At 38.6% G+C, this 26,262-nt stretch overlaps 1 protein-coding gene across 4 annotated transcripts in view; it reads right to left on the bottom strand.

Annotated features, from left to right (window-relative positions):
• The window catches only part of Dip2c (disco interacting protein 2 homolog C), a 368,984-nt gene that overhangs the window by 129,791 nt on the left and 212,931 nt on the right, over positions 1–26,262 (bottom strand). For all 4 annotated transcript variants that reach the window (XM_013114670.3, XM_013114671.3, XM_013114672.3 and 1 more), the window contains 5 exons: positions 24,456–24,581; positions 20,778–20,987; positions 9,258–9,392; positions 7,687–7,806; positions 5,933–6,130 (listed from right to left, as the gene is read on the bottom strand). In XM_013114670.3, the coding sequence (XP_012970124.1) occupies positions 5,933–6,130; positions 7,687–7,806; positions 9,258–9,392; positions 20,778–20,987; positions 24,456–24,581 (789 nt within the window). The remainder of the gene's footprint in view (positions 1–5,932; positions 6,131–7,686; positions 7,807–9,257; positions 9,393–20,777; positions 20,988–24,455; positions 24,582–26,262) is intronic.

Here is a 26,262-nt window from a genome sequence, read left to right as displayed (position 1 = left end):
GAAATCTAGGCTACTCTGCAGAAAATACAACTGCAGAGAATGGAGGCAGATATGCAGGGGGGGGGTAATACAGTTATCAGAAAAACATACCACCCATAAAACTGGGGCAAGGACTGAAGAGACTCATCAGTTAACAACTTACAATAAAGTGGTAGAAAGAACTGCAAGTCAGGCAGCTAAAGCCCTGCCATATTTGGAGTAACTCAGAATGAATAAGGAGGAGCTATTGTAGTTCTAACCCCGCAAGAGGAGCTATTAGCAACTGATGGCTGCTGGGGAGGAAGAGTCAGTTGTCTTCAGGGATGCAGGCCTGAAGGCTACCCATGCCCCAATAGATGGTCCTATAGTCACGCATAGCACTAAATAGACTCAGTGGGGATTAGGGGAAAAAATGAGCAAATTAGGTTGTAAGTGAAAAGAGATGGTGAAGATAGGGGAGGAATTGAAAGGGAAAGGATGGGAAATGGATTTGATCAAAATGTATCACACATGTGTATGAATATTAAGTCTTTTAAAAACAAAAAGATAAACAGGAGCATTTATGTGGTAGAAAAACAAAATGCACTTACAGATATCCTAACAAAACAAGAAGTAGATGAAGACTGTGGTTTCTACCAGGAGAGAATGAAAAAGGAAGTACTGTGCAATATTGGTAGTCCATGGGTGCTGCTTAGTATGCTTCCTATTTCTACTGCAATGTGAAGACTTAAGTATCAGATGTTTTACAGGTTTACTCTATCTACATTTTCTACCAAATATTCTAAATTTCTCAGCTAAAACGTCTGCTGTCACAGGATTTTACATGGAATTAAATTTGAGGTCTGAAGGGATATTTGAAGATTTTAAATACTATGGTCCTTCAATTATACCAACTTGCTCAGGCATTAGAACAACTAAAATTCAATGAGTCTTGTTTTCCCTGAATTTTCTCAGAAATAACCAATCTGCAGTTCATTTATTTTTGTTTCCCACAGAGATAGCATTCATGTATAGTATTCACTATCTCAGCCAAGACTTTCATTTTACGTACTGATAAGGTCTAAGCCATATTTGAATATATCTTACTTTCTAATGTTTTCTTAAGAAACAAAATTAAAGATTGAAGCATAACACATTACTGACAAACAATATCAAAATACAGCAAAACCTAAGAGGCTTACAAGCAGGAATTGGGACATTTTGGTACAAGTATGATGCATATGTAAAAATATGTATCTCTCAAAGCAACAGTCTGTTTCTTGTACCTCAAACTTATTATAGCCTTACCAGAAAGGCAAAGAAGCAAGCACTAGCTTCCTCAACAAGCCATCAACAGAGAAGGGCTGCAGTTTTACTCTGATGATAATCCTCTTGAGAGCTACGTTTTGTTCAACTTTGAGTTCCCAAGCCAGAGTAATGCACCATTGCACAGCACAAACTTAAATCTACTTCAGTACATGCTTGCAGGTCACTAAAATACACACAACTTCTGGGACTAGCACAAAGGTTGGTGCTGGGTCGTGTCCCTCCCTCCCCTACAAACACACAGGCACATGTTGGAGTCATTAGCTGTAAAACAGCAGTGACTCCAAGTACATGGTTAGCTTTCAGAATTAATTTGGCCAGACATGAGGGTCACACAGAAAAAGTCTTCTCTTTTTAATTAATAAAAACTTTTTTCTAAGAGCATACTTTAAAAACAACAACAAAAAGCTTATGCTCTGTCTATTTTAAAGGACGAAATATAACCATAAATACAGACCATAAAAAATATACTGCCAAACCCAACACATTTCTAAGCCCAAATCCCATTTTGGCACATGAAATGCAGAGGTGTCTCTGCGACTCCATTCTTTTTTTTTTTTTTTTCCAGTTTAAATTCAGATAAGAAACAAGGTTGCTTCACAAGTCAGTTCCAGGTCCCTCTTCCTTTCCCTCCCCTCTTCCCGTGCCCTACCCCCAACCCCCCCCATTATTCCCTCATTCCCCCAGGGAGGGTGAGGCCCTCCATGGGGGTGTCCATAGTCTGTCATTTCATATAGGGCAGGGCCTAGACCCATCCCCAAGAGTTCAGGGTGAGAGTGCACCTCACATTGTTCTATGGGAGTCCAAAGTCCGTGTGTATACTTGGGATGGGTACTGATCTGCTGCCCAAGGCTCAATAGATTACCTAGGCCTCCTCACTGACACCCAGATTCAGGGGGTCTTGATTAGTCCCATGCTGGATTCCCAGGCTGATGCCTGGGATTCAAGAGTTAGCCTTTGTCTGGAAGGGGGACACTCCTCCATTGCTGGTGGGAGTGCCAACTGGTTCAGCCACTTTGGAAATCAGTATGGAGATTCCTCAGGAAAATGGGAATAAACCTACCACAAGACCCAGCAACTCCACTCTTAGGCATATATTCAAAAGATGCCCATTCATACAACAAAGATGTCTGTTCCACTATGTTCATAGCAGCTTTATTTGTAATAGCCAGAACTTGGAAGCAACCTAGATGTCCCTCAACCGAAGAGTGGATAGAGAAAATGTGGTCCATCTACACAATGGAGTACTATTCAGCAGAAAAAAATAATGGAATCCTGAGATTCGCAGGCAAATGGATGACACTAGAAGAAACCATCCTGAGTGAGGTAACCCAGTCACAAAAAGAGAAACATGGCATGTACTCTCTCATATATGGATTTTAGACATAGATCTGGGGAGTGCCAGCCTATAATCCTATGGCCAGAGAGTCTGGGAAACAGAAACTTCATTTAGTGGCTGATCGAAGAAGAGGCAGACTCCCTTGGTTAACTACTGAGCTGAACTCAAGAAAGCCAGTAACAGAGAGGGAGGACTGATGATCAAAGAGATTAAGACTGGGCTGGTTTAACCCCCAGAAACAGCTGACCAGACAAAGGCTAACTCCTGCGACTCCATTCTTAAAATGCTGGGGCTCTACTTAGTTCTATTACTTGCAGAACATCTGGCTATTAACCTTGGAGCTAATTTGAAACTGAAGCTCTTTCCTCATAATTATCCAAAGTGTTTGCAATACAGAAACAAAGGCAGTTCTTTTTTTTTAAGCGCCATCGAATGTCATGCATGCAGATGTAAAATGAGCCTTTTTGTTCTTGTAGCTATGAAGCTAAAAACTGAAGCCAGGAGACTGAAAATAACTGTGATCTGTTTTCTCCATGGTGATGGAACTAAGAGAAAGGCCTCTCTCCAGCACAGTTGGCCATGTGCAAAAGTTTAGTCTGCATTAAATACACTGTGGAAAGAATTAAGTGAAACCTGTTTCTCTAGCTTTTTGCAATGTGTATCCAGATTTTTGCTGCTTCTGAGTGATAGATGTCAATGAGGAGCCAGTAAGAAATTATCACAAATATCATAAGGCCGAATGCTGATATAATAAAAGATTAAAATCTCCAAAGTTTAAAAATTCACAATCATAAAAGTAAAATTGCAGATGTTGAAATCCCAAAGGGTCAAATCCTGAAAACAATTCTCACTGAGAGAGTAGGTAAAGACTTTGTCAGGGGGACAGAATGAGGAGCGAGGTCTGGGGATGAGGTTATTGTCTCTACTTACAGGAAGGATGGTATCATGTGACTCAGAAAAAAGTCTGGTCAAACACCATCTTGGATTTGCCTGTGAGGTGGTCCAAAGATCAGTGTGGGACTGAATAGATAAGTTAGGGATGATCACCCTTGATAGTGACTGATAACCATTTAACTAGCCAGGAGACAAGGAAGAACAGAGGTAGGTGAACTGCTCTTTCTCTGAGAATTAGAAAGTTTTTCTTTGCTGCACTAGAGATCAGAACACTAGGCTTGGGTGGAGGAGTTAGCTCATTGACAATATGTGTGGCTCACATGCACAAAGTCCTGAGTTCAACCCCTACCAGTGCAAAAACAAAGGCATAAAACAAACACAAATCAAGAATCAACAGCCTCTAGATTCAACAACCCACCATTAGCTTCCCCAGAGTCAGCAGACTTTTAGCTTCCTACTATTTTAAAATGCCAGCATTACTTTTATACAATTTGGAATGCTGTGTCTTTTAATGGTAGTATTGTTCCTATCCCAATACTGGAGATATAAATGATACAGACTTTCAGACAGCTCTAACTCATTTTAGTCTCTGTGAAGGTGCCTGGGGTATCATCTTTCAGTATCAATATTGTTTGAATACATAAATGCACTGAAATTTCCCCAAATTAACAATTGCCCTCATTATGCATTTAGTTTTTCTAAGACAAAATTTTCCAAGATCTCAGGTCTCTGGTGATTACAAACACAACACTGATCCAAATGGCTTTTGATTAGCTATGTCAGAAGACTTGGACTATCCATCATGACATTACAGAGGACCACAGTTATAAAGCTGGATTAAGTAATCACCAACGGTAATGGTACACATGTAGACATTTGCTTTCTGACTTGGTTTTTTATGAATGCAATGTATCTGCTTGTAACTTTTTAAAAAATTTTTATTTAAATTAAAAACAATCTCATTTTACACACCAATCCCAGTTCCCTCTCCTTCCTGCTCTCCCATTCCCCCACCAATCCCCTATCCCACCCACCATCCATTCCTCAGGGAGAGAGAGGCCTCCCATGGGGGATCATCAAAGTCTGTTACATCATTTGGAGCAGGACCTAGGCCGTCTCCCGTGTATCAAGGGTGAGAGTGTATCCCTCCATAGGGAGTGGGTTCCCAAAGCCCATTCATGCACTAGGGGAAAATACTGGTTCCACTGCCAGAGGCCCCAGGTTTCCTAACTGACACTCACATTCTGGGGGCCTGGTTCTGTCCTATGCTGGGTCCCCAGCTGTCATGCTGGGGTTTGTGAGCTTTCAATTGCTCAGGTCAGCTGATTATGTGGGTTTTCCCAGCATGGTCTTGACCCCTTTGCTCATCACTCCTCCCTCTCTACAACTGGATTCCAGGAGTTCAGCTCAGTGGTTAGCTGTGAATCTTTGCTTCTGCTTCCATCAGCTACTGGATGAATGAAGTCTCTATGATGGCATTTAAGGTAGTCGTCAATCTCACTATAGGGGAAGGGCACTTTAGGTAGCCTCTCCACTATTGCTTAGATTATTAGTTGGGATCATCCTTGTGGATTCCTAGAGATTTCCCTAGTGCCAGAGTTCTCTTTACTGCTTGTAACTCTTAAAGCTATATGACTTGTATAAATAAACCTGAATATTTAGCTTGGCAAAATTTCTGTATTCTTAATATATTAGTATAGAGAGTGGCCTATAAAGCATTATGCCAACATTTTCCTATCTTTCTGATATAAAGCTCCCTTTAAAAATGTACATGAAGCCAGATATAGTGTATGCCTTTAATTGTGGCTCCAGGAAAGCACAAGGTGGGTAGACCTCTGCATGTTGGAGGCCATCCTGGTCTACATAGTTCCAGGGCAGCCATGGCTACATATAGAGATTCTGTCTCAAAACAAAACGACCCCCCCCGTGTGCGTGTGTGTGTGTGTGCGTGCGTGCGTGCGTGCGTGCGTGTGTGTGTGTGTGTGTGTGTGTGTGTGTGTGTGTGTGTAATAAATGTCTTTTGGTATTTTGGGGTAATTTGATTCAAACCTAAACCCAAAGGTTTGATATAGACTCCCTATTGATCACCAGTGAGTATTCATTTGAAAACAAAAGTAAAAACAATATCTAGCATCACAACGGAGTTATAATCACAGTTTCACACATCCATTTGTGGTTTTAAATTTTTAAAAAAAGTTGTGACTCCTCTGTCATCACAAAGTAATTTTACTAAATTTTTAAAAAATTTTCATCTATTTTCAAACCAGAAGCAAGCAAGGTAACACACAGATAAATGAGTCACTCAGAAGATATGTATGGTTTTTTTTTTTTCATTTTGTAGCAGTTATGTGCAGGAATGACAAAGGACAGACAGTGAACCTTATAGGATTATTATAAGTGACAATATGAGATTACCGTAGGTGAGGATATACAAGGGCTTTCCATTTGTGTCCATGGTAGTCAGGCAGGGGGCCTTTGGTGAGATGGTCCCCCATCGCTGTAGTGCAGCTTCTAAAGAGGGTGGCCAATTCGTGACCACTCCCAACTGCTCCCCTCTTGTGGCCAGCATCTGGGCACCCTCTGGCTTTGGCTGATTTGGATCTGGTTGTTGAACTAAATACATTTAAAAGTACAAGATTTTCAAGAAAAATGCATTCATGTTAGTATAATTTTTTTAAGTTCATAAAAAATCTAAGAGATTCATATTTAAGGCATAAATATATCAGCTGACAGCAAACATGCTTTTCTATAATTAAAATAATTATGGATGTAACAAAAGAATTGAGCTCTTACAATTTCCAAGGCAACACAGAATGGAGAAATTAGGTGGGTGTGAGAACATTTGTAGATAACAGACAAAACCAAACCATATGCCTACAATCTCACATTTAAATGCATGGGTTTAAAGTTATACTTATTAGCACACAGTATTCAAAAGGCTCAGCTCTTACATTATATTTTTCCCTTGAATGATGAGATATAGGCAGAAATCTTCTACAAATACTCTGTATAACAAAAGCATGGTAAAAGTACTTTTTGTGAGTAAAACTAAAATAAATGCCTCACTATAGAACACACTGTTCTTTTTTTAGACAGGTGTTAGCTAGTGGTGGTGGTGCACGTCTTTAATACCAGCACTCAGGAGGCAGAGACAGGTAGATCTCTGTGAGTTCAAGGTCAGCATGGTATACAGAGAGACTTCCATGATAGCCAGGGCTACACAGAGAAATCTGGTCTCGAAAAAAAACAAAGTTTAGATACCTAGAAAAAAATTCTTTCTCAGAGTTTGAGTGATCACCTCCATCTGCTATCTGGAAAATCAACTGAGTCTTCTATAAATTTTATTTTATTTTTCAATTTTCATGTGCATGTATGTGTGGTGTGGATGTGTGTGTATGCACACGTGTGTGTGTGTGTGTGTTTGTGTGTGTATACATGTGTATGCATGTGAAGGTTGAACGTTGATGTTAGGAATTGTCTTCCATCATTCTTCTGCATTATTCATTGAGGCAGTGTCTCTTAATCAAACCCAGAACTCATGGATGAGGCTAGTCTCCTTCATCAACTTGCTCTAGTCATCTTGTCTATACTCTCCAAGACTGCATTTTATATGGGTTCCAAAACCCTATCTTCATACTTGCACCAAAGTGCTTTATCCCATCAGTCATCTGTCTCACCATCCTTCAGCTGAGTCTTAACTTCAGTTAACAGATGACAAGAAGCTTGGGTTTGATCCAACATACAGATCTATTTTGTTTCAATTTTAAGTTATCTAGTTTGAAGACTCCCATGTATTACAGGTGAGATGGAGGGCAGAGTTCCTACCATCCTTCTGCAATCTCATTATAAGCTTGTGTAGAAAGTACCCTTTGGCTTTGAGCCAAAGATCTCTACACTTGCATTTTGCTTTGAGTCCTTACAAAGAGGACTAAGTCACAGAACAGAGTCACATTTCACTAAGGGGGCAGATGGCTTCAAAGCTGTAACTGCTCGGCACTTGGTGTACTGTTAGCACATTCATTGGAAAAAGCAACCTGCATTTTGACTTAAGAGTTATCAAGAAAAGGCAAGATTATCGCTCCTAACAAAATAAAATAATTTTGCAGAAAATGTAGCATTGTACCATGGAACTACAGGGCCTCATAAAAGAATAGGTAGAAGAACATTACCTTCTAACAATTCCTCAAAGTCATCAACAAAGAATTCCCGTAATGGGGGCCGTTTCGGTCGTTTAAGGGTATTGACAAGCTGCTGAATTTTTGCGGATACCCGGCTGCTTACGGGTACACCTAAAAAAATAGGAACCACAGTGGAAATGAACAAACAAACTCTGGAGGAAATAAGGTAACTTATGAGAACTTTTCCAAACAGTAGTGTTTTTGTTCCCTGTAGTGGATACAGCATAAGACCTATACATGCCAGACAAGGTATCTAAGCAGACCTATATCTCCATTACTTCAAAAACATTTTAATCTTAAAATGTACTTTCAGAATCAAATAAACATTATAGTTCTGAAAACATGGAAAAATTGTCACAATTCTCAACATCTAGATATAGTATCTTCTCATCAATTAATCCCAAACAATTTGGTTCAGATGAATCCAAGACCAATGGGTTTTAAAGTTTAGGTGAGAATGTTAGTACTAGTTGTGGGTATGATTTTGCGGTTAGGGTGTACACAATGAGAAACACTGGATCACACAATACAGGAGTCAGAATTTACCGAATTCCGGAACTTGGCATATTTCAAAGGTAACAGAAGTTTTTAAATAATGGCAAATATAAACCTGTGATCAATTTCAAAAATGGGTATGTCAGAGAATGAAACTTGGTAGAATGAAAGGACAGTCAATTCTGTAAGAAATGTAATTATTACAGTTTTTATTAGTTTTTATGAATAAGTAGTATTAGGGCTTCAACCATGATGAGGACAGTGCTATTTGTTAAAGATGTAGCCAATACTAGGCATTTAATTGTGAACCACTCAGTCATCATAACATCAACAAACACAGTAAGGTACATTGACTATGGCATGTTGATACTGTTCAATTTTTCATAAAGAAAAAAATAATTTTACTGCCAGATTCTATCCTAACTTTAATGACCCTTGCAGGAATATAACACAATTCAAATAGAATACAGAGAAAGTTTATATCTGAGGCTTGCTAATTGGTACTCCATATTGGGAACTATTAATGTCATTATATTACACCAAGATTAGAAATATGGAAACTAGGGAAACCCTTTTACTCTCTAAGTTATCAAAGCACTGATAATTTATTTCCAATTTTGAGAAAAAAGATATCTTCATCTTCCAAAATCTAAAGCTATAAATCACTTTTTTCCCATTTAACTTCATTTTGCTCTCTGAAATAGGCATTCACAATCTTAACACTTATACTGTAAATTCTTAAAGACTCTAACGACTTAACCAATATTAGTTATACATTAGAAAAATATCAGCATCTAATTAAAATCTTTATCTTCTCATGGCTAAATTACTGCAGTATTTACATTGTTTTTTAATAAGAAGAAATCCTTAGACAATTTGAAAATGATTTACATTTTTCACAGTCAGGTTACCTTCTAGGAAAGTTCCAGAGGAACATGATAAGCAGGACTGAAGGAACCAATGATTATCTAGAAGCAGCACCTTCACTCAGAAAGAGTCACGCTAATCATAGTAAAGACAGAGGTAGAGCATTCACACAGGAGGAAGCACCTCACTATAAAACATACCATCCCCAGTCTCCATGAGTTCAGCATTGCCATACTTTGGTGCTGTCCGGGATGTGGTAGAGCCCTGTGGCCTTTCCACTTGTATTGAGTGTTCTGAGGTGTATGTGGTTACATCAGGAGGTGCAGAATGATTTTCTATAAAGAAGCACAGAAGACATTTTCTCATGAACTTCATGGTTATTCCAAAGGCTAAGCAATAGGTTCTTAAAATGTATAGAAAATACCATGACAAATTCATATAAAAAGATAACTTTGACCAAACATGGCGATACAAGCCTGCATTGCTAACACTTGTAAGCATATGCAATGAAGTTCATTATTATCACAGCAAGAGTACAGCAGGAGGCATGGCAGGCATAGTGCTGGAGAAGTAGTTGACAGCTACATCATGATCTGCAGGCAAGGGAGTGTGCCTGGGCCCAGTAGGGGTTTTTGAAACCTCACCTCCTACCCCCAGTTACACATTTTCCCCAACAAGGCCACACCTCCTAATCCTTCTAATCTTTTTAAACATTGCCCACTTCAACCCAACACTAAAATTTTGGTTCATCATCAATAAAAGCACAAAAGCATCACATAGGACAGGCTGTAAAATGCACAAATGTTTGGGGTTGGAGAGATAGCTCAGCAGGTAAAAGCACCAGCTGCCCTTCCAGAGAACCCAAAATTGAATACCCAGCACCCAAATGGCACTTCACAACTGTCTGTAACTCCAGCTCCAGGGGATCCTACACGTTCACACAGACATACATGCAGGCAAAACACCAATGCATACAAAATAAAATGAATTATTTTTTAAAAAGCACACTTTCATTGCCAGAGAACTAAAACAAGAAGGTCAAGGTCACCCTGCTGGACCTTAGCCACAAATGTGCACTTCAAGCAACAAGAGTTTTAGGGTTCTGGACATGTTCATGAATGGCATAAAACTCTCCAAATAATTTTGTCAAGTATCCATAATCAGACATATGGATATGAGTGGATTTCTATTGAAAATAGCATGCACATGCTACACAATTCTGTTGGAGAATGATTGGCAGTTGGGAGGATGAATCTGCCTTCCTGAGGAAGATTCAAATGGATATCCTGGGTGACTAACCCATATGATCTACCAGAGGTACCCTGGAAGACCTTGGTTCCAAATACTTGGACAAGAGGGTTGAGAAATATGCACAGGATTTAGCCACATGGTCCAAGTTCTGTTATCAAGCTTCCATGCCTTTGTTTCCTGTTTTATAAAATAGAGGTGACACCTTGCACAGTTGGAGTAAAGGAAATACGCATACACCAGTGCTGTACTTCACTAGCACTGGGTACATGCACTTGTTCTGGAAGAGACATTCTCACTAGCATAACATTCCATGGCATACACTGGCATAGTTACCATCACTTAGTTGTTTGGGGCTTGAATTATGGGATGTTTCATAGATTTAAAGATGGCAACAGGCTGCTAAACAGACTACTCAGCATGTTTCTTCCTATGAGTACCTGGTCTTTCATGATCTGAATTTTCAGCTTGCAGCCCAACACTCAGTACATCGCAGTGTGACTGTATCTTTAGGATCACATATTTTGCAGATGATTACATTAAAAACAAAAAGCTACTGGGATGGACCCTGACTCACTATAATTGATGGCCTTATCAGAAAGAGGGATGAGGCCAGAGATATTTCAGTGAATTACTGAGCAAGTTTGATGACATCACTTTGATCCCTGGTGACCACAGCGGTAAAGAGAGAACAAACTACCAAAAGGTTCTTCTGACCTCCACATATGTTCTATGGTGCACATGCACTCTCAACATGCATACCCAAACAAATCAACAAACAAGCAATCAACTAAAAAATAGTTTTTAAAGAGAGAAAGAAGAACAGGGTACAGACATAATAAATAGACCATGTGGAGATTACAAAAGACATGGCTCCTTCCAAGCCAGGGAAAGAGGCTTCTGAGAACTCGAAACTGCCTACACCTGCACATCTCTAACTTCTAGGTCCCAGAGCTGAGGGAACATAAATATCCCTGTTCAAGACTGTGAAGTCTATGGTGTTTTACTATAACAGTAAGATAAACTACCACATATCCTTATTGGCAAATTCTGAGGTTCTAGCCCAAAGAAGGTGTGCCTTTGTCAGGAATTGACACATGAGTACTAGAGGGAGGAGCAAGACCTAGGACCTGCCACCTAGTCACTCCTATGAGTGGGAGAAAGAAAAGAGACTCATTCAGGTTGCCTCTTTATCATCTTCAATTCTATATTAATCCTTGTAACATCCCATTTGTGCTTTTGCCAAAAAGGCTCTTGTTCATGTTTTCAAATGATCTAATTGTCTATAAACTCTACTACCTTATGGACAAACATTATACCCTCTGGAGCATTTCGCTGAAAATGAAAAGACATACATGCTAATGTGTGATGAACAAGATCTGAAAGATATCATGTAAAACAGCAACCACTAGGCTTGAGCATCCTGGGCTTCTATTTAATTCAAGTTAGCCACGCACTTCAACATACATATTATTAGGGCTAGCCAAACAGACTTTGCATTAAGCAGGATTCCTACTTCTATGAATGGGTAAACAAGGATTCCAATTTATCTGATAGTATAAAAAATAGGAACAATGACAGCTGGATGACTTCAAAGTGTTTCCAAATTTATTTATATGCTGGTCAGTTTTTATTATCAACTTGACATACAACCTACAAACGCATGGGAGGAGAAAACCTTCATTTGAAAAACTGTCTCAATGAGAGAGGCCTATGGCCTTGTAACTGAAGAATTGTCTTGATAGATGGTACGGGAGGGCCCAGCCAACCATGGGAGGTACTATTACCATGCAGGTGGTCTTGGGCTATATAAGAAAGCTAGGTGAGCAAGTCAAAGAACAAGACAGTAAGAAGCATTCCTCCCATTTTTTCTGGTTCAGTTTCTGCCCTGACTTCCCTCAGTGATGAATTATTACCTGGAAGTGTAAGCTGACATAAACCCTTTCCTCCCCAAGTTACTTTTGGTCAGACTATTTTATCACAGAAACTGGGAGAAAATCAGACCAATTTATGTATCTCTTTCTCCTTAAAATCCTCACATTTGCCCTCACTATAGGATAAAGTCACCAGTGGCTTAAAAAATAACTCTGCCACTGTAATGACACAGTATATCTATTCTAATATACATCCGGATTCCTGTTTTATAGTGGGTTAATTATCTTTTAAGGAATATTTTGAAGGTTCTTGCATGTAACACCTGCTCCAGGAACACTTGTGAAGAAGGCTCAGATTGAAAGGAAAGGTTCAAAAAGTCAATGAGAGGATTCCTAATGATACTCTGCTGTACTCATAGACAGGACCTAACATAATCATCATCAAAGAGGCTTTACCCAGCAACTGATGGAAACAGATGCAGAGAGCCATAGCCAAACATTAGGCAGAGCTCAGGGAATCCTGCAGAAGAAGGGCAAGGGAGGATTGTAGGAGCCAGAGGGATAAAGGACAGCACGAGAAAACCCACAGAATCAACTAACCTGGGCTCATAGGGACTCAAAGAGACTAAATCAACAATCAGGGAACCTGCATGGAATTGAGCTAGGCCCTCTGCACATATGTTACAGTTGTGTACCTTGGTCTTCTTGTGGGATTCCTAACAGTGGGGACAGGAGATGTCTCTGAATCTTTTGCCTGCTTTTGGGACCCATTGTTTTCCTGCTGGGTTGCCTTGTCCAATTTTATTTTGAGGGGAGGTGCCTAGTCTTATTGCAACTTGATATGCCATCCATGGGAGGCCTGACCTTTTCTGAAGGCAAAGGGATAGGAATGGATGAAGGGTGGAGTGGAGGGAGGGACTAAGAGGGGAGGGGGGGATACTTCTCTAGGAATGTAAAATATGAGGAAGAATAACTTTAAAAATTTAACAAAATAAGAAAGGGCAGGTTTAAGGTTTTAAATGCTCTTGTGTTCTAGGCCTGAGGCCAAGAAGTTCCTATGAATCAGAAACACTTAAAGAAGTGTTCTCTTACCACAGGGATTTGTGTCATCTAAGATAGTTCACTGCTGAGTGCTGAGCTCAGTTTCACAGGCCTTTTTTTTTAACTATGCAAATGTTCATTAAGTACACCTGCAGAGGTCAAAAGTTGATGTGAGATATTTGCTCTCATCAGTTGCTCTCCATCTTATTTTTTTAAGACAAAGTCTTTTCATTTCACCTAGGCTGGCTGGCTAGAAACCTTTAGCAATCCAACTACTCTACTAATCTGCCCTTCAGGTAAAGATACTTATGGCTATACTCAGCTTTTTACATGGTTGCCAGGGATTTGAACTAAGGTCCTCATGCTTGCATGAGCAAACACTACAAATAGTGCAATGTCCTTAGTCCTCACAGAGCTTTTAAAATCAAAAGAATAATGACTCCTATCTTTTCAGGGCCATACCAGAAGTTACCTGCTACTACAAGAAATCTCTGTCTACACCCACTTGCAAAGAGAATGCTCATGAGAAATGGCCATCATACCACTCAGCCTACCCAGTCTACTCAGCTGTTTCAGGTTCTTCGCAGGTTATGGGCTGGGTTTCTACCAAACAATATAAACCAAACACTTCAATAGGAATGTAGAGGAGATTTGAACAGAGAGGCATAGCAGATTTCTCTAAAGTCCTGGAATTTAAATTTAAGAGTTGTTCAAATTGTGGGTGAGACTCAGAAAAGCCACAAGATTTGCATGAATATAGGCAAGCCACACCTACTCTTGGGCAAGAGTAAATAGCCCTCTTTAAAACACAAATGCACTAGATATGTTCTAGTCCTACACAAAAGATAACTCGTGGTGATGGAAAGGCAGAAGCATTCAACTGTGTCAGCCAACCACTGCCTGCTCCAGAAGACTCAGTCAGCTTAATTGCTCACTGAATCAATACCCTCACCCCTTGATAATTAACTGGAAGACAGAAAATTCTATAGTCTCCCCACAGTAAAAATGAAATAAAATTATCTCTAATGGTGATGTGGCAGCAACTAATCACCCCAGAGTGATGTACTCAGGAAGATCTACTAATGCATGCAAAGTAGGACAGACACACACAAATGATACACCTTATTACACCCAAGAAAATAACGTATTACTTTAAGTTATTCAGCTACAGAACAACCCTTTTCTAAATTTGTTCCTGCTACAGATTGATCTCTCCTATTTGCTAAATTCCAAACAGCCATTCTCAACCACTTGTAAAATTTGAATCATCTATAAAACAAACTAAGAGGAGATTAGGTTAGAAAAGGCTGAATGTCAAGGTTGACGTTTACCAATTGTACAGTTCCCCATATGTTCTTCTTCATATTTATAATATAGAAATTTCAGAAAGGTGTGATATGCACAAGGCTAGGACTATTTTTCTTCAATGTGGCTGCAGAAATCCAATGACACAGTACCCTGAGATCATACAACCAAATAGGAACTTCTGCCAAGGACTCCCTGAGGGGATTCTCTCTGACTTTTGCCCTTTATAAAGTCCCAAGAAAGAATTTGAGAGACTCATAAGCATAAAAGTATGAATGAATGTGTTACTACTTTCTAAATTAAATGAATTTAAGAAGACAAAAAACTAGATATCAGCAACTAAATGTAATTTATCTTGTATACCAATGAGGCATTCTTACAAACTTGAGCACTAATTACCTTCAGAGTGGAATGTGAACAGGATGAAGGCTTAGCATACTTTTGAAGCCAAGAAGTATTATACGGATTTTAACAACTTAATGTAAAATGTGTTTTGAAAGATTACACCATGAAATCATTTCTAGCAGAAAGTGACAAGTCCAAATCCATGTTTTAACCATCCTGATGGGACACATAACATGGGTCACCACTGACAGTTTCCATTCTGCCTTGTATTAGCTTATAAAAGATTCATATTTTTCAGTTTGCTTTTGAAGTAGAGTTGTTTAAAATTCTATAATGTGGATCGACAAACTATGAGTAGCTGTTTACCTGACTTTAGAAATACTAGCATATAGATGTGTCTTTCTGTTTGTAACTTCTTTTGTGATAAAGGTACCATGTTGAACAGTTGCAGCAATGTATGGGTACAGAGTCTAAAATACTTATTATTTGTCCATTTATAGGAAAAATTTGTTGATCTGCTCTAAAATTATAATTCCCTAACGGCAATACCACCCTAGTTGAGAGGGATGGGGCATTAGGGAGATCCTAGCCCTTAGTATCCAGGCCGTGGCAACATCATCAATTCAGTATATATGTGCTATTTTAAGGAAATAAATTTTTAAAAAGCATAAATACTTAGGATGATTACAGATAAATAAACAAGGGTAATTTATAATAGTGGCAATTCAAACTCTGAATAAATTTCCCTAATAAAACAGACTCCACAATCAAAACATCCAACTGTCAGGCTCTTGCTTATTATTTAATAAATAATACAACCCTGAGGTAGATAAAGACTTTTATAAATTCACTTTTGTTGGATTTTCATTTATTTGTTTACATTCACATATACTGTTATGCACAGAAGCTGACATTGGGTATCTTTTGTCCAATGATCTAACCTTATTTTTGGGGGGACAGAGTCTGTGATGTCTATTCTTAGTTGTAAAACTGACTACATCTGAAATTAACAAAAACCCTAGTGGCTGGGCACACCTGTGGAGTTTTCTTAATTAAATCATCTCAAATGGGAGGGGCCACCACCTTTAATCCAAACCTTTTGAGGAGGGCAGATCCACCTTTAATCTGGGCATCACGTTCTGGTGGAGGCCTACATAAAGGAGATGGAAGAAGCAAGTTTTTGCTCTTTGGCTGGTTGCTCTCAATCTCACTAGCAAGTTCATTCCTTCATGAGCTTTAGGTCTACTTCTTCAAGATTCTAATGTGCAAACACCAACTGAGACATCTAGCATTGTGGACTGAACAACTACTGGATTCTTAGACTTTCAAGTTGTTAGATAGTCATTGTTGGACTAGCTGAATCACACCCTATAAGTAATTCGAATAAATCAAATATGTACAAACACACACATTCATTCTATAACTTCTGTCCCTCTAGAGAACCTTGACTAATACAAGGTCTCTTGTAGAACCAGAAACACACTAGGTGGTCAGTGAGCTCCAGGAATCTATATCTGACTCATTGGGACAGGAATTACAGGCAAGGGTTACCAGACCCAGCTTAAGTATGTGGTTGCTGGAAATCCAAACTCAGGCCCTGATGCTTGCATGGCAAGCACTTACCAACTGAAATATCTCCCTAGCTCAACCTTATCTTCTTAGCAGAGATGGATACAAGAATTTTATGAGAATTCAGTAATACAAACATCATATACTGAACACAGCATTCTAAAATACTCTGGGAGAATCAATTACTTTTATAAATATTGCATTGGTAAGAATGCACTGTCAATAAACTCTGTGACAATGTTGTCAGATGAAGGCATTATCAAAAGATTATAGAGGCTTAAAAACTAAAACAAGTTAATGTGAAAGTCTAATTTCCTATATATACATATTCATATACAGTCTGCTTTTGAATGTATAACATAATACTATCTATTCCGCTTTGTTCTTTGTTCTTACGCTATGACTGTATCACTACAGTATATGTTTCCCTAGTTATCTAAATAACTCCTATAATTTACTCAACATTGTTTTCAAATATAAATCTTGGAGTTTAAAATAATTCAGCCAAATATACTGTCTATTCTAAGTTACATTCTCAAGTTTTGATTTTGATAAAATTTTATAGAGCATTACCCCCTCATTTCTAACTAGGGTTCTTTAGTTTTTAACTTTCTATTACTTTGTGGTATTTAGGATCGAAACAAAGCCACAAGAAGCAAACACTGAGCTATAATGCCCAGCCTTAATGTGCTTAATAAATACTTTCCAATAATTACCATGAGTGATCCAGAGTCATTCTAGGGCTCGGATGTGCCTCAGTGGTACAGACTTGGCTAGTATGCACAAGGCCCTGGGTTTCATGTCTAGAAAACAGGTTGTCATGTCAGCAATGTAGCAAGTCAGAACATCAGGTCTGACTCCTTGTACTAGCAGTCTACATAGACTCAAAATTTAGCACTTTCAGGTTTGAGGCTTTCCTGTCAGGATCCTTGGTTAGAGATTGACAAGCATATCTTGTAATATACACAACAAGCACCACAGGAGAAAGTAAAAATGATAGTCCAGAATAGACCTTTTTATCCTATAGTAAGCCATCTTGGCTTACTAAAATATATGGGAGATGTCTTAGGTTTATGCTCAAGGAAATTTGCAGAAAAAATACACAAGGATTTGAGGTTTTGCCTTCTCCAAGGAGCAGAAGAATGCCCATTTTGAGAGAGATTGTGTGGTTGTTATCTCTAGGCTTTTCTCATGTGCAAAAGAAGGCTCTATAGGCTCCACATGAAGCGACTTGCCCAAAGGGATCACATTTGATTTTGGAGCTTATTTAGCCTTGAGCTTTGTCAAACGTGCATGAATGTATATGCAGGCACACACTCATGCTATTTTCTTGTTCCCAAGCTTTTAACGATCTCAGCAAAAGGTCAAGTACTGCCAACTTTGATTTTGCTTGGGGGTGGTGGGGGGGTGGAGGCTGCCTTTGTCTCTGGAATGAAGTATTCTAATTCTCATCAGGTTTCATTGTCTTGCCTTTGCTTAAAAAAAAACAAAAGCCAATTCCTACAGATAAGTTCTAGGTAGTCTAGGAACTTATCCTTGTGCCAAATGAGAAATTACTGAAATGTCACACACTCAGGAGTTATATTTAGGCCACACTGAGCCTTGGTGTATATGAGTAATACAACCTTTTATAGTTTGGATAAATTTAATTCCGCATGCTATAATTTTCTCCAGTATTCCAAGTGTAAACTCACAAAGGAAAAGCCAAAGGCAGTGATTAATTCGTTCAGAAATATTTGGTCCTTTTAGTAAGATTCTGAGAACTTTCTTAAAAGAACAAAATCAGAGAATATAATAACTTCCATGTGGCAGTTGGTTGAGTAGCCTGTCTGCTGACATGTACCATGGACAGCTGACACCCTCAGCAGCCATTCTAAGCTCCAATAAGCAAGAATGACTTGTCTAAATATGTTTAATGGCAACATTTATATACAATGTTTAATTTTCTGATATTTAAAATGTAAGTTATCTAGTTAAACACTGGCTAGTAATTTTCTTCAAAATGTGTTAAACTTAAGTAAATGCTTCAAAAACTTGTTCAGAATGTTCCTATATTCTCCTTTTTACTTGCAACAGTTCTGAAAGGGAAAAGGACAAGAAATTATGGTTCCCATTTCTTTTCCCTTCACTGCAAAAGTGACTTCAAGATTCCAGTGGTTGTTAGTGGGAGAACTCAAAGCAGATGCTACTCTTCAGGAAATGAACCAAACAAAAAGGTCAATGCTTTTAACTTTGTTCACTGAGTTCAAATGGGGTGAAGCTTAAAATGTCAGTTTGAAATGACTTTGACTGCCCATCAATTAGTTAAAGATCCACATTTTGGCTATCTGAGCTGACTTTGCCATGTTTAACTCATTAATTTCATTTCTTGTTTCCTGATGTGGAAAGGTATCCCTCCAGTATTGCAGGTGTGACTTGAGAGGACTGGATCTACATCTCCTGATATTCTAGGTATAGATGACAGTATAATATGCAACTGCCTCCAAGTACCTGGCTATTTCTCTACTTGATGGCTACGTGATGGAGAGACTATATTGGATCTTACCCAAACAATTTACCTTATGAAAACCTCTTACCATTGAACGGTTTGAGCATCTTTATCCACAGAAAACAATGGATGAGAACAGATATCCAGATATCCTACTTCAGACCTAAGAATGAGGACTAGAGTAGGGCATAGTAAGTAACAAGCACAAGGACAGGAATGTTCACATCACTCACACATTTCATACAACCAGTTACTCATCTAGCACATGTTTCCTCTAATCATTGCTTACTTCTTTTCCTAAACTATTTTCAGATGTCCCACAGTCATGCTTCTGATGCTGCTGGTTTAAAATTTGTATTTTTCATTATGTATATGAATCTGTGGGATGTATGCATATGAGTATAGCTGCCTGTGGAGGCCAAAAGAGATTGCTAGATTCCCTGGAGTTTAAGTTACAGGGAGTTGTGAACAGTTCAATGTTTGTGCTTTGAACAAAACTCAGGTCCTCTGCAAGAACAGTATGTGCGCTTAACTACTAGGCTGTCTTTCTAGCCCACCCTCTACTTTTTCTAATCTACACAGCCTTCCTCATTCTAGAGCCCACATACAGAATAGTATGAAGTATCTAAACAATCTGAATGCCTTTGGCAGAAATCATTAAGTCCTTCAAGTTTCTCAAATGACCCCCTCTAAGTAACAGCAACTGTACTTTATAATCTCTTGTCTTTACCAGCACCACGACAAAACTTCACTGAGTAGTGTATTTAACATAAAACACAAACATGTAAGTTGATATGGCTGAAAGCTTTCTTAATGAATAAGAATGCATTCTAACACCAACACAAGTTGAAAGAATTCCTGATACAAGAGATTGGGGTGTTAAATAACCATAAAGCAAGAGTTTTAGAAATGTTTAGTCCAATGCAGTAACCCAGTTGTCCATCAGACTCTACAACCAGAAAGTTCCTAGAGAACAAACCAAGACTCAGTGCTAACTCAAATAATGACGGGAGCTGGGAAGAAGAGAGGAGGAGAAGAGGAAGAGAGAATAGGTCATAGGGGAACAGGAAGGTTGAGTGGGGGGTAGAATAAGGGGAAGAGGGAATCATAGGTTAGAAGACAGATCTGGAACCAGTGAGACCTCTAGTGCTCTAAAGGGATGACACCAACTGGCAAGCTAAGCAATAGTGGAGAGACCACCTCAAATGCCCATTCCTGATAATTAACTTGATGTCTATAACCATCTTGGAGCCATCATCCAGTGACTGATGGAAGCAGAGGCAAACACCCACAGTTAAACACTAAACTGAACCCAAGGAACCCAGTGCCAGAGAGAGAGGAGCGATGAGCAAATTGGCAAAGAATGGGCTGGCAAAACCAGCAGAGACAGCTGATCTGAACAGGAGAGAACTCTTGGACCCCAGACCGACAGCTGGGAGGCCAGCATGGGGCTGATCCAGACCCCCTGAATGTGAGAGTCAGTGAGGAGGCCTGGGCAACCTATGGGGCCTGAGCAGTGGATCAGTGTTTATCCCTGGCATATAAACGGACTTCGTGTGTCCATAACACAAAGAGGGATGCTCTCTCAGCCTGGACTCTTAGGGGAGTGCCTGGACCCTGCCATGAATGAAATGACAAACTCTAGATATCCCCTATGTGGAAGGAAGAGGCGATAGGGTGGGAAGCTGGGGGTGGGGGGGTTGCGGGAGGAGGGGTGGGTGGGAATGGGAACTGGGATTGACATGTGAAACAAGCTATTTAAAATTAAAAAAATAATAATGACAAGAGCAAACCAGTCATCAGAAAAGACAAAGGCATCCAGCCCTCCAGGCTATATGCATCTCACTCACCTATGTGTGTCTGGGCCATGACGTCTGCCAGTCGGTGTGCTGCTCCACTGCCCCCACTCTGAGTGGAGGAGGAGGAGGTGGTTGATGTAGTAGAGCCATGGATGGCCTGGCTGATCCAATGTTCCATGTTGATGCTGCCTTGGCTAGAGGTTGGGGTTCCCTGGGAATCACCCTGCACTGAGCCTTCATCTTCTGAACCGGAAGAGGTATCTGTTTCCAAGAAGAGATTTGATTTGTTAAATAGTGCTGCAAAGATGATCCTCAATCTCACTGCCTTTCCACACACTGCCAAAAGATTCATATCAGATCAGATAATAGCTTCCCAGGGACTGTTGGCTTGAAACAGTCCAGAAAAGTTACTCCACTATTCAAATAATGCAACTTTTCACATATAGTAAGTTTTATAACTACAAAACCTTAAGTATGCTACAGGACATTAATCTGGACATTAAAATACCATGCAGGCCGGGCGGTGGTGGCACATGCCCTTAATCCCAGCACTCGGGAGGCAGAGGCAGGCGGATCTCTGTGAGTTCGAGGCCGGGCTGGACCGATAGCCTCCAAAACAATACAGAGAAACTCTGTCTCGTAAAAAACAAACAAAAAAAACAAAACAAATAAAATACCATGCAAAGATATTTCTTTTTTTCAATATGAAGAAGCAAGTATCTTCTTTGTACACATCTACAAAGTTATAGGATGGGGCCCAGTTTTCTAAAACATACTTTCACATGTTTTTAAATAGGTTTGCTGTGACTCCTTAGAAGCTCAAAAATATTTTTCTGAACTATGACTTATTTTTAGGGTTACTATGACTACAACTTACCTATGTGGCTCCTCAGACACAGAGCTTTTGATGAAGAAACAGCAGCTAAAGAAAAACCCACTTTAAAGTCACACACACACTCACATCCTTCTCCAGTAACCTGTCTACTTTGTGATCTCAGCCTCTACCTCTGGTGCTCATTACATACTCTCATAACATCACATTTTATGATCAATGAAAGTCTATTAACTTTTAAAGCATTAATTTATTAGAAAATGTTCTCATATTTAGTTGGTTTACCTTTCTATCTGAAAAGTAAAAGAAGATAACCTAAGGAAAATGCACATTATTAATGAAAATTCATAGATATATTTTCATTCAATGCAAGTTCAGTATCAGCAAGGGGTTAAAAATGAATAACTGTAATATTTTTTATCTAACCTACAATTTAAGAATGACTTAGGATTTCACCTAGAGATGAGTTGTGTGAAATAAAAGGAAACAAGAAGGCTCAGAAATGACTCTGAAATATGTAACAGGAAAGAACAGAAACAGCATCATTAAGAAAAGCTACACTATTTTATCATAACCCACATTCTTTATGTTTTTTGTTAGAACTATGTTAGAAAAATAAGACTATTAGAAATTTCTCTTCTACTTTGCCTTTTAGCATATAATTTACATAAAATATTATTATATAAAGTAAAACTTAAATATTTTGTATATTTATTAAGACTTTGAGAGGTGCTTAAATGCATATCAATGCCATGTACAAGCTTTTCCCTAGAAACTCTTCACATGCCCCTTTCTAGTCAATATTTCATTTATTACTCTATCCCATACCATCTTTAAAGATAAAACTACAGAGTAACATCTTTCAGGATATAGGAACAAAATCTTCCACAAACAAGCAACATACAAGACAGATGATACACTATCAGCAAGTGGTGGTTAGAATTGGACAACAAAACCCACAATTAAGGTTCATGTTAGTATTTAAAAGTGAATCAATGTTACTAATACACTGAAAGGATGGCAAAATGTGATACCCTCTAAGACCTCAAAAAATATTGGATAACATCTCAGGATGAAAACATTCAACAGACTAGGAACATAAGGAAAACTTCCTTAAGCTGTTTAAAGTCCATCAGTAAAAATCCACAGTTACGACTACATTTAATAGTAAATGACTAAAAGAATTGCTCCTAAGGCTGAGAATGAAGCAAGGAAATACTTTCTTGCAACTTTTAGTCAATCTGATCAATAATGTTATGGCCAGTGAAACAAACTAATAAAACTATGTTACAAACACCCAGATTTAAAAAGAAGTATCTTTATTCACAGATGATGTAGGTGGGAAGCTACTGCAAATCCTCCAAACTCCTCAATTACTGAAAAATGGGCTCCTGAGCTCTTTGGGTACAATGATTTAGTGTCACCAGAGGTTATTTCCCTCTGGTATTAAGACCTTCTTAGTTCCTATGGGAATATAAAACATGAGACTAGTCAAGTTCCTTTGGCTCCCTGTCTTCCCACAGGATACTTTACCATCTACCATACTTTGGTGTAGCTAGGAAGCACTTACCACAGGCAAGTGGATGCCACACTTCTTAACTTCCCTAACTGTGACTTATGTCAGCCTTTTAAAATATGTTTAAATAAAGCACATTGCAACAAGTATTTTACTAGTTACATAAAACACACTAACATGACAAAGGGAAAGTAAATAGGCCATTACTTCTAACCATTTTAGATGAAGGGTTAGTAAATCTGTGGACCAAATCATGCCTACTGCCTATTTTTGTAAACTTTTACTAGGATACAGCACTTTCATCCACTGACACATGAAAATGGCTGCTTTTATACTACAATAGCAGAGTTGAGGAGCTGTTAAAGCCTACAGAAGTTAAAATACTGTCTCACATTCCACAGGTAAAGCCTAGTGACTCCTGTTTTAGGTCACCATTTGAATTTATTGACAGAAGTCACTTGGTTTTTTCCACAATATGATAATATAGGCTGTTAGTATTATAAAGATTTAAGGATACATGTGTGTATACATATACATCTGTCTAGCAGAAGAAAGATCTATGTAATTTCAATTATAACTAAAAGGTATATTTCCTATATGGATAAATAATTGAGTAAAATTTTATAAGTTTTTGAGTAATCATAGTTGACTCTTGATGAAAATCTAAAATACTTACTAATATAGGTATATATGTAATGATGTTAAAACTTCCTTTCCAAGTTAAACTCACATACTATTTTTGGAGTATGTTCCATGAAGTTGTTACCTTCTGGGCATATACCTGATGGATTCTATGTCAACATACTACAGATACTTGTACATCCTTGTTTTTAGAAGCAGCAGTCAAAATATCCAGGTTATAGAACTTCAATGCCATTCAATAAATGAATGAATAAAATGTAGTTAGAGATACGTAATAGGCCTTTATTCAGCTGCAAAAAAAGAATGACATTTGCAAGAGAATGGACAGAGGAGAGTTCCTTATGCTAAGGGTAAAAACATACAAATAAGGTCTGTTATTGCACATTCTCATTCATATATGGAAAGCAGGGTATGTGTAGGTCATGAAAGCAGAAAAGGAACTATAAGAGGAAAAGATAAGATCTAAAGTGCGGAGAACAAGAGGAAAATGGGACATGTATGACATACAAGGGAAAGAGTGACAAATTGGGGGAATGAAAGGATGAATGAGATCATAAGGACTCAGGGGAAGGTGAGTAACAGCAATATATATGTGAAGATGCTGTGATGAGACTCATTATTTTGTATCCTAACTTTTAAAAAGTTTTTTTTTTAAGATTGATATGGCTTAGTTATCAGTTAATTCTCAGGCACACATATCACACATTTAAGAAGCAGAAACACTTAAGATATTGCTCACCTGGGGGTGTATAGGCATCCATGGAAGTCTGTACAACCAGGGATCTTCGTTTGGAAGGCATGGGCACTGCCATCTTCCTTTCTTTGTGTTTAGCAAGAGCTGCCTGGACAGCTTCTGTATGAACATCTGAAACCAACAGAGAGCATAATTATTCTACCATTCAGACCAAAGTCCTAAGACCAGAGCCTTGATCCAACCCTCTGTTCCTGTAGTGCATGGGATCTTTGTGCTTAATCTAAGAAATAAATGGGTAAAGGAAAGCATGAGTCTGAAATCCCCAGTAGAAAGAAATATTAAGATTCATTCACATTATTAGAATTCAATCTTTATAAACAAAATACTGGCTCCAAAATGTTCATGACTTTTTATAGAGTAAATGGACCCTGACCATTGCAGGTCGCATGTTCAAGCATGAAAATTCTTTCTAATATCACATTAGAGGAAGTATATATGCCTCATAACTCATAGTCAGAAAGCTTAAGTGACAATCCAGGTATTATATTAGACATTTTATAAATATTAACACAAGTTATCAGTTCCACACATATTACTGAATGCCAATTTTATGTTTATTTTTCCTCCACTGTTAGAGATGGAAGAAAAGATGCTGCATATACTGGACAAGAGTTCTAACTGGACAAGAGCTCTAAAAATGAACTACATCCCTAGCCAGAATGCTTACAAAGGACTTGTGGCAAGCACTGAGTTACATTCAGCAATTATCTTTTTTTTTAATCTGTAACAATTTTGACAATTATTTATTTAATGAGAAATATAAGGTAAAATTCATAGTTTGTATTGAAAATATTTTTCTGTGCAATTTATTCTAATTGAGGTTTTTCCATCACCTCCTCGCAGATCTTCCTGATTCCTCATCCACCCAAATCTGCACCTTTTCTTTCTCTCTGATTTCCAAAGTAGCTGTACAAATTTGCACTCCCACCAGCAGTGGAGGAGTGTTCCCCTTTCTCCACATCCTCTCCAGCATAAACTTTCATTGGTGTGTTTGATTTTAGCCATTCTGACAGGAGTAAGATGGTATCTCAGAGTTGTTTCATTTGCATTTCCCTGATGGCTAAGGATGTTGAGCAATTCCTTAAGTGTCTTTCAGCCATTTTAGATTCCTCTATTGAGAATTCTCTGTTCAGTTCTATACCCCACTTTTTTAATTGGATTATTTGGTGTTTTGGTGACTCGCTTCTTGAGTTTTTTGTATATTTTGGAAATCAGCCCTCTGTCAGATGTGGGGTTGGTGAAGATCTTTTCCCATTCTGTAGGATGCCGTTTTGTCTTGTTGACTGTGTCCTTTGCCTTACAGAAGTTTCTCAGTTATTTGTATTTTTTTATATTTGAGTTCTTTATATATTTCAGATATTAGTCCTTGATCAGATGTGGAGTTGTAAAAATAAAAACTTTCTCATTTTGTAAGCTGACGTGTTGTCTGAATGATGGTGCCCTTTGCCTAACAGAAGCTTTTCAGTTAAAGAGGTCCCATTTATTAATTGTTGGCCTTACTGCCTGCACTATGGGTATGCTCTTCAGGAAATATCCTGTGCCAGTGAGTTCAAAGGTATTCCCCATCTTTCTCTCCTATTTGTTTTTTTTGTTTGTTTGTTTGTTTTTGGTTTTTACGAGACAGGGTTTCTCTTTGTTGTTTTGGAGGCTAATCCAGCCCTGCCTTGAACTCACAGAGATCCGCCTGCCTCTGCCTCCCGAGTGCTGGGATTAAAGGCGTGTGCCACCACCGCCCGGCTCCTATTTGTTTCAGTGTATCTGGCTTTATATTGGGGTCTTTGATCGATTTGAC

Source organism: Mesocricetus auratus, unplaced genomic scaffold (assembly GCF_017639785.1).
Source record: "Mesocricetus auratus isolate SY011 unplaced genomic scaffold, BCM_Maur_2.0 Super-Scaffold_100013, whole genome shotgun sequence".
Taxonomy (NCBI): Eukaryota; Metazoa; Chordata; class Mammalia; order Rodentia; family Cricetidae; genus Mesocricetus; species Mesocricetus auratus.
Note: the sequence above shows the minus strand (reverse complement) of the source record. Positions and strands in the feature narration are given on the sequence as shown.